Raw genomic sequence first — 7090 nt, 5'->3', positions numbered from 1 at the left:
CTCACAGGTGTCGCTTTCCTCGCCAGAACAGAAAACGGAAACAGTGAATACGAGACTTCCGTACTAAACAGGAGAGCCCCAGACCAGCCGCCGATGTACTCAAGACCCATCGACAAAGACGAACACAAATGCCTCCCGTTTCACTCTCTGGTCAGCTGTAACCCCCGCGGTCATAGACGTGCCATATGCATTTACATGCATTTACGTGTATATTCATAGCTAGGGGTCTGTGCCCTGACGTTGAGGAGTGGTCCGGGGACGACTGAATTCCTCCTTGAAGGGGGAAACTTTTAAATATTGGGTTCTACCCTAAAAGACCAAAGGGTAAACCAGCAGTCCCCCCTCAATCTTCCGTTAATTCTGCGTTATCACGTCCTCGGACATGCCATCACCCTCGTTCCCAGCGTCGTCCCGTAGAAACGCAACGACAGCCTTCAACGCGATTTGTGATTCTTTTCATCTGCGGCGATGGTTGCTCTGAGAGATCAGACAGAAACGGCAGCAACCGCAAAACGCCAGGTACGCAACCGCCTCGATCTGCATCCGAATTTAAGACGAGTAAGAGCTCCAAGTCTGCGACACACACCTTCAGAGCCGCCGCGCCCGCAGCGCGACTCCGACACCTCAGCGCGGTTGGCTCCACGGAAGCCTCCGGAATGTTCCTTCAAAGCCCCGCATGTTTTACACGCGTGCTGTCTGAAGAGTATGCCTGGCTCCAACCTTATTTGGTACCGAAAAACCGAGCCTCAAACACTTTCCCGCCCCTCCACATAGAGAAAGGCGTGACCATGAATGTGGGCATAGATAGATCAAGGCATGCCCGAACCATTGAGGAAATAGAACCAATCGACTGTACGAAGATGCACATCTGTATAAACACATCCGAAAGAGTCTCGCCCTTTCGCGTTGGCTTTAGTTGACGAGCAAGTTGGACTGCCGCCTTACTTGATGAAGGCGTCCTCCATGTGTTTGGTGACGTCGAATTCTCTGTTTTCCTTCAACTTCTTGGCCTTAGCTCCCTTCTCCTGCATCATGTGGCCGAGCATCTTCAGAGCCTCTGCTCTCTTGACACGGGTCGGCAAATCCACGGATTCGTCTCGACAGACCTGAAGCCATGCGAGACACAGGCCAGGACGGAGAAAGCGCGGTACTTGCGATAGCAGTCCAACCGCTAGGAATACGTGTGGGAAGCGAACACGTGACAGTGGAGTCATAACTCTGCTGCAGATATGAGAAAGTACGGAAGCAAAGACCATTTAATCGACACCCCAGTCACACCCTTCCTCTCCGCGGTTGTTCCTCCTCGCCTCCGACTCGTGCCCTGTCTCTGTCGCCCCCTCCGTGTGGCCGAGTCGCGAAACGCCCTTCTTTCTTCTCTGCGCCGTCCCTTTTTTGGTTTCGAGCTCTGATTCTCTCACCTTCTCCGCTGCTCGCCGCGTAGTGTCTTCGACGTCGTACAGAACGATGCTGAGAATGCTCTGCAGAATCTCTCCGACTCGGCCCATCTACGAAAGAAACACCAGCAGAGGAGAGAAAAAACGCCGAAATGGGCTTTCCAAAAAACACGCCAGACAAATCCCACTGCGTCTCTCCACACAAGTAAACCTATGTAGATGAATATCCAGGCGCATGCACAGACACACGCAAACGCGCATGTATGCATAGATGCGTAGCCACGCAGGCTTTTACGGGCGAGGGAGCTGTCGCTAGACCAGTAAGAATAGGCAGAGAAGAATTCATCTCACGCCTACATCCTCGTAAAACCGAGCAGGCCGGACCGCGTCCCAAGCCGCGACCCTTTTGCCCGTCCCTCGTGCTCTCTCACCACCTCTCATAGGCGCCAATGATCTTAGCACGCCCGAGGCGGCTTCAAATTAACTTATCGGCAGGAAATGGCCCTTGCGCCCGCCGTTATGCTCGGTAAAACGGCATTCTGTGCAAAACGGTCGACCGTGGAGAAGGGAGGAACGGGGCCTACCTCGTGTGTATCAAGATGAGTTGGAGGCGCCCCTGCGTCTTCGCCGCTGCTCGATTTTTCCCCCTCTCCGTCCTCGCCTTCCGCCCCTTTTCGCCTCTGTTCGTGGCGAGCCTGAATGTCTGTTGCCGCCACGGCGGCTTGGACCATCGACTTTGCCACTGCGAAGGTGTTTCCTGCGAAGAGAAAAAGGCGGATTCTCGAAAATCCACTCTCCCTCCCGCACGCGTCATACGAAAGAGCAAGAATCACCGACCGAACCCCGGTGGACATTTCGGCAAGACAGACCCGCGAAAACGAGAGGTTCGTCGTTCTCATCTGCCCTCTTATCTGCCTCCTAGCGAAAGAAGAGCACTACAGCACATCTTCGTCTCAGGTCGAGACGCGTCCAACGAGCGCGCCCTGCTCTGCCGCTATCCGCGACAGCAAAAGCGGGGATGCAGCTTGCCTCCAAAAACAAAGCCGGCGTTCGAACCGCGTTCTGTCTTGTCTCGTGGGCCTCCTGTGTCCTGCCGTATTTGCGCCTCCTCCCGAGCGTGCGCCATCTCCGATTTCACAGAGACGCTTTTCTCTCTTTTCTCCTCTCTCACCAATGCTCCGGCCTGTTGCCTGCACGTTCGCCAGCGTCGCCCCCAGGCCCCAAGTCGTCTGCACTTCGCCGAGGTAGGCATCCGCAAAGTTCTCGTAGGTCCACCCGATGGACTCAACGATGGAATCTCCGAAAGAGGACTGCAGAGACAGAAAAACGCCAGAGAAAACAGATGCGCAGACTCCGGGGCGGTTCCTTTCGCACCCAACTCGGGGCGGTCGAAGCTGGAGACAATCGGAGGCTTTGCGGTGTGAACCAGGTGTTTCCTTCTCACTTCGCAGAGAGATGTGACCTCCTTGTTCATGTCCTGTTTCCATCGGTCTTCTTCACCATCCACGTAGGGTTGAAGGCGATCCCGAAGCTCGAGAGCGAGAGTCACTTCCCGCTTCTTCTGCTCCAGTTCCATCTCCTTCATCATTTTCTCTCGCTGCTTCGCCGACTCTTCGGGTTTGGCCTGAAGAGAAGAACCACAGAAAAAGCCGCGAGCGCTCGTCGCTTCTCTGTGCGCGCCGGTGCTTCGTCCCTGATGAGGCCCTCAGGTGACTGCCTTTTGCCTCTTTCGATCTCAAGATCAAGCACGCCTCCACCTCAGCTTACACTCTCCAACCTACCAACAACCGTTTCTCCAACACATCTCCACATCCCGAAACACGATACATACATATATATACATATACATATATATATATATATATATATGTGCTTGCTTTCTTACCCCGTTTCCATCTGATTCGCCTGGGAAGCCTGTCTCGTCTTGTGTGAGGACTTGCACCAAGTGCGCCATCTTTAATTTTCCAATCCAGGGGTCGAGTTGCTCAGAGCCGAAGAGCATCATGAAGAAGAGAGCTGGATCAATGAGTTTCATGTTCTGCGTCGCGGACAGGCCGAACTTGTCGTACTGCTCTCTTCTCTTTGGATCGTTGAGCACCTGATACGCCTCTCCTGAAAACGAGGAGATGGAGCGAGCGAATAGCGACATGGGGCGTCTACGGAGATAGAAACAAGATCACGCGCGGAAAAAGGAGAAAGGCGGTGAATGTGTGTCCCTGACATGCTCGAAGCCGTCCTGCTTCTCAGGCATCCTGAGAACGCCTCAAGACGGAGACCCGTCGAGTTTTCCCTTTCTTGTTCCAATCCTGAGCCTTTCCTTCTTTTGAGAGCTCTTGTCGGAAGGCTCCTACGACGGGACGACCGCCTCGCCCTCACGCACATCCCTATCTACGGTGCACGCCATGAGTGCGGCCTTCCGATAATCGACCTTCACCTAGGCAGAAGCGCCTTTTTGCGGATCTCCCGGAATGCCCCAGTTCCTGTGCCTTCTTCCCGCCCCCTCTCCCTTCAGCGTCTCGGCTTTCTTACCGATTTTCTGGAATTTCAAGTTCGCCTCAGGGTCGCCCGGGTTTTTGTCTGGATGGCATTTGAGAGCAAGCTTGTAGTAGGCCTTTTTGATCTGGGCGGCTGACGCATCTGGCGAGACTTCCAAGGCGTCGTAGTAGCTCGTGTCAACTACTTTCTTTTGTCCGTCTCCAGTCGCCTTTGCTCCATCTCCAGTCGCCTTTGCTCCATCTCCAGTCGCCTTTGCTCCGCTGCTGTCTGGCTTCTCTTCCTGGAATTCGTGCTTCTCGCCCTTGTCGTCCGAGAAAAAGGCTGCGGCCGCAGCCGCGGAAGAAGCGGACGACGAAGAGGATCTCTCGTTCCCTCCTTCGACGTCTCCGTAGGTCAGCGCTTTCGGAGCACTCGAGTCTTGGCTAGACTCCTGCGGCTTCGTTCCCTGCAGCACTTCAGCCGCCTCTGCCGGCAGCGAGTAGCCTGCGAAGGCGCGAAACGAAAAGGCACGACGCCCGGCACATCTCACGCACAGGAGCCTCGAAAAGAACCCACCCACCACGACTCAGAAAACGCCCAACCTCTACAGCCGACTGCATCTGCATGTATACAAGGCTACGTCTACATGCACACATAGACACACAAAGATACTTGAAGATGCATGTGTGCGTATGCACACATCTACACGGGTGTTTGCGCACAGGTTTACGTGCATAGAGCTGTGTAGAGAAAGAGCGGGAGAGAGGGGGAGGCAGAGAGAGAGAGAGGAAGAGGAAGAGGAAGAGAGAGTCGGTTTGCTTCTTGAGGTTTCCTGTGTTGACAGCGAAGGACTGGGGAAGGTGCACGAGGCGCGGTGAGGAGCGTAGGAGACACAGAGTCTCGCTGAGGAGACGATTTTGTGGGGTGTGCTTCGCAGAGAGTTTACCGGTCGTGTGGTCATTCCAGTTGGAAGGATCCGACGAGCTGCCCCATCTGAAAAGGCCGTCAAAGAAGCCGGAGATCCCCCCGCTGGAAGAAGTCGATCGACTGGGGGCGGAAGACGAGGAGTGCTTCCTCCTGTGCACCTTTCCACTCGTTCCCTTTTTTTTTCCCGAGGATGAAGACTTTTCTTCCTCCCCGCCAAAGACACTCCACACGTCGAAGGAACCGAAGAAATCAGCCGCAGAAGAGGAGGACGGAGAAGCAGGATTGGAGGCGGAGGAAGAAGAGGCAGAGGAAGAAGAGGCAGGGTCAGGAGACGACGGGTCGGCAGACGCAGACATGGTGGGGTACGCGGGAACGGATATGACGGGGAGGAGGGAGAGGTCAAGGAATGCAGGAAGAATGCAGAACTACCGGAAGAAAGGAAAAGACGAAAGAAGAAGGATGCAGATGAACCACGGCCTTTGAGCGAGAAAGAGGCTAACGGATGAACGAGCTATAAAGATGGACACGTGCACATACTCTGTAGCAGGAGTCGCATACCTAGGAATCGACATTCGCACTGTGTACCCAGTGATCGACTGGCTGCGTTGTGAGAAAGGAAGCTTGTCGGAAGACGTGTGGGTCTCTGGCTTTCTCAGGAAAGTCGGAGAAGCTAGAGAAAGAAGGCGGCGAAAGTGTGGACGGAAGAAGACTTGATCAAAGATTGACTCCGCGAGAGACTTGGAGGGAGAGAGAGCACACTGTCCGAGACGAAGCGACCGCAACCTTTTTCAGAGTGTTTTCTTCTTGCAGCCAAAAACGAAATCTATTTCGAAGTGGCGTTAGAAAAAAAGCTTTGGAAAAGGAGAAAAAAGGCGATCTTCCGTCGCCACCGGGATGCGATATAGCCAGAGAGAGAGAGAGACCACACGAGAAAAGCAAGTCCAAGAAAAAAGCTAACCGGATACAAGTACCGGCGAAGAACTAGAGACCGCTGGATTTTCGGGTGCCGGCTGGAGCCTGCGTGAAAAAAAGCGACTGGGGAATTCGATTGCAAGAGGGGAGCAACGCGCTTGCTGACGTGAGTCTCCGCTGTTCGCCGTGAGTTCTCATCGCTCTCGACGAGTTTGAGAACGCAATGTCAGCTGCATCCTCTCTGCGAAAAGCCGCTCCGGACCCAGCGCTCGCTGGGTTGATCAAGGAACCTCGATTGTTGATAGCGCGGAAAAACGAGAAACAGATCTTTTCTTCCCCGGCATTTCGAAGGGATTTTCGCTAGAGAGAAGAGCGACGCGTCCCCTCTTTTTGTCAAAGCTAAACGAGAATGGGGCTAACCCAAGGCGGGAGAGAGGGGTGTGCGAGAGGAACGGCGGAGGCGTCGAGAGAGCGGGAGAGGCGAGAGACGGGAATTCCTCCGAGCGCGTGACGGGGCATCCACCTCCCTGGCGGAAAACAGAATATACACGCAAGAAAACGGATCTTCTTTGGAAGAGGAAACGAGACATGTCCTCGCTGTCCGGTACTGAAAAACAGCGAGCGGACCCGCAGACAGCTAGATGGGGTGTACGTACACCGCCTTTCCTTCTGCTTCGTGGGAAGGGGAAGCTTTCAAAGGGGAATGTTTGGACGGCCAGAGGTGTTGAAAAGCCTGACCGTGATGAAGTAAGGCCGCTTTTCCTGGGCGGCGACGCAACTTAGACGTCATAAACAAAACAGAAGCGGTTCTTCCACTCTGTTTTCGCGTGACCGTACGCCTGTACAAACGCGACTTGTTGGGTATCTCTCTCTCCCCATCTACACAAGGGTATAGTGGTAGTTAGACTGCCACACGTCACCCAGTAGAGAGGCTCTTCTTTCATGTCATAGATACGAGGGTCTGGAGTTCCGCGGTCTTTTCTCGTAGCCCTTTTCCTGCTGGATATTCCGGACGTAACAGAGAGTTTCGGTCTGACGATACTCACATCAACACCCGGATCAACACAGCGGTCTCTGATGGACTTGCTGCATTCTCTCAGGACATAAAGTTCCCAAGGTCCAACGAGGGCACATCCGAGCTGAAGAAGACCAAAGAAAGATGCGCAGCGCGAAGGGGCGACGCATGTAAGCAGATCTACAATATGCGAATTTGTTTAGAAGTATTTTTACGCTACTCGGAGCTGAACAAACAGAACGTATACTGGTATCTGTTTCTAAAAAATATCACCCGCAAAGCATTTTGGCGCCAATGATCCGTATATGAATGATGATGGAGCTTTCAAGCTCTCTTCCAGCTATGTGCACTTGTAGCGGGTGCGCGC

At 53.9% G+C, this 7090-nt stretch overlaps 1 protein-coding gene across 1 annotated transcript; it reads right to left on the bottom strand.

Moving 5' to 3' along the window:
• Positions 1 to 434: 434 nt before the first annotated feature.
• NCLIV_056610 (putative DnaJ domain-containing protein) lies at positions 435 to 5221 on the bottom strand (the record flags this gene model as incomplete). The annotated part of the gene is made up of 9 exons (XM_003885216.1): positions 435 to 477; positions 946 to 1106; positions 1419 to 1505; positions 1979 to 2151; positions 2566 to 2704; positions 2839 to 3018; positions 3280 to 3506; positions 3924 to 4373; positions 4816 to 5221. Coding segments are annotated over 9 exons (1866 nt in total), but the record flags the coding sequence as incomplete, so codon positions are not given.
• Positions 5222 to 7090: the final 1869 nt, after the last annotated feature.

The sequence above is a fragment of the Neospora caninum genome, chromosome XI (genome assembly GCF_000208865.1).
Source record: "Neospora caninum Liverpool complete genome, chromosome XI".
Taxonomy (NCBI): Eukaryota; Apicomplexa; class Conoidasida; order Eucoccidiorida; family Sarcocystidae; genus Neospora; species Neospora caninum.
The sequence above is the reverse complement of the archived record's forward strand: the minus strand, read 5'-3'. Positions and strand labels throughout refer to the sequence as shown.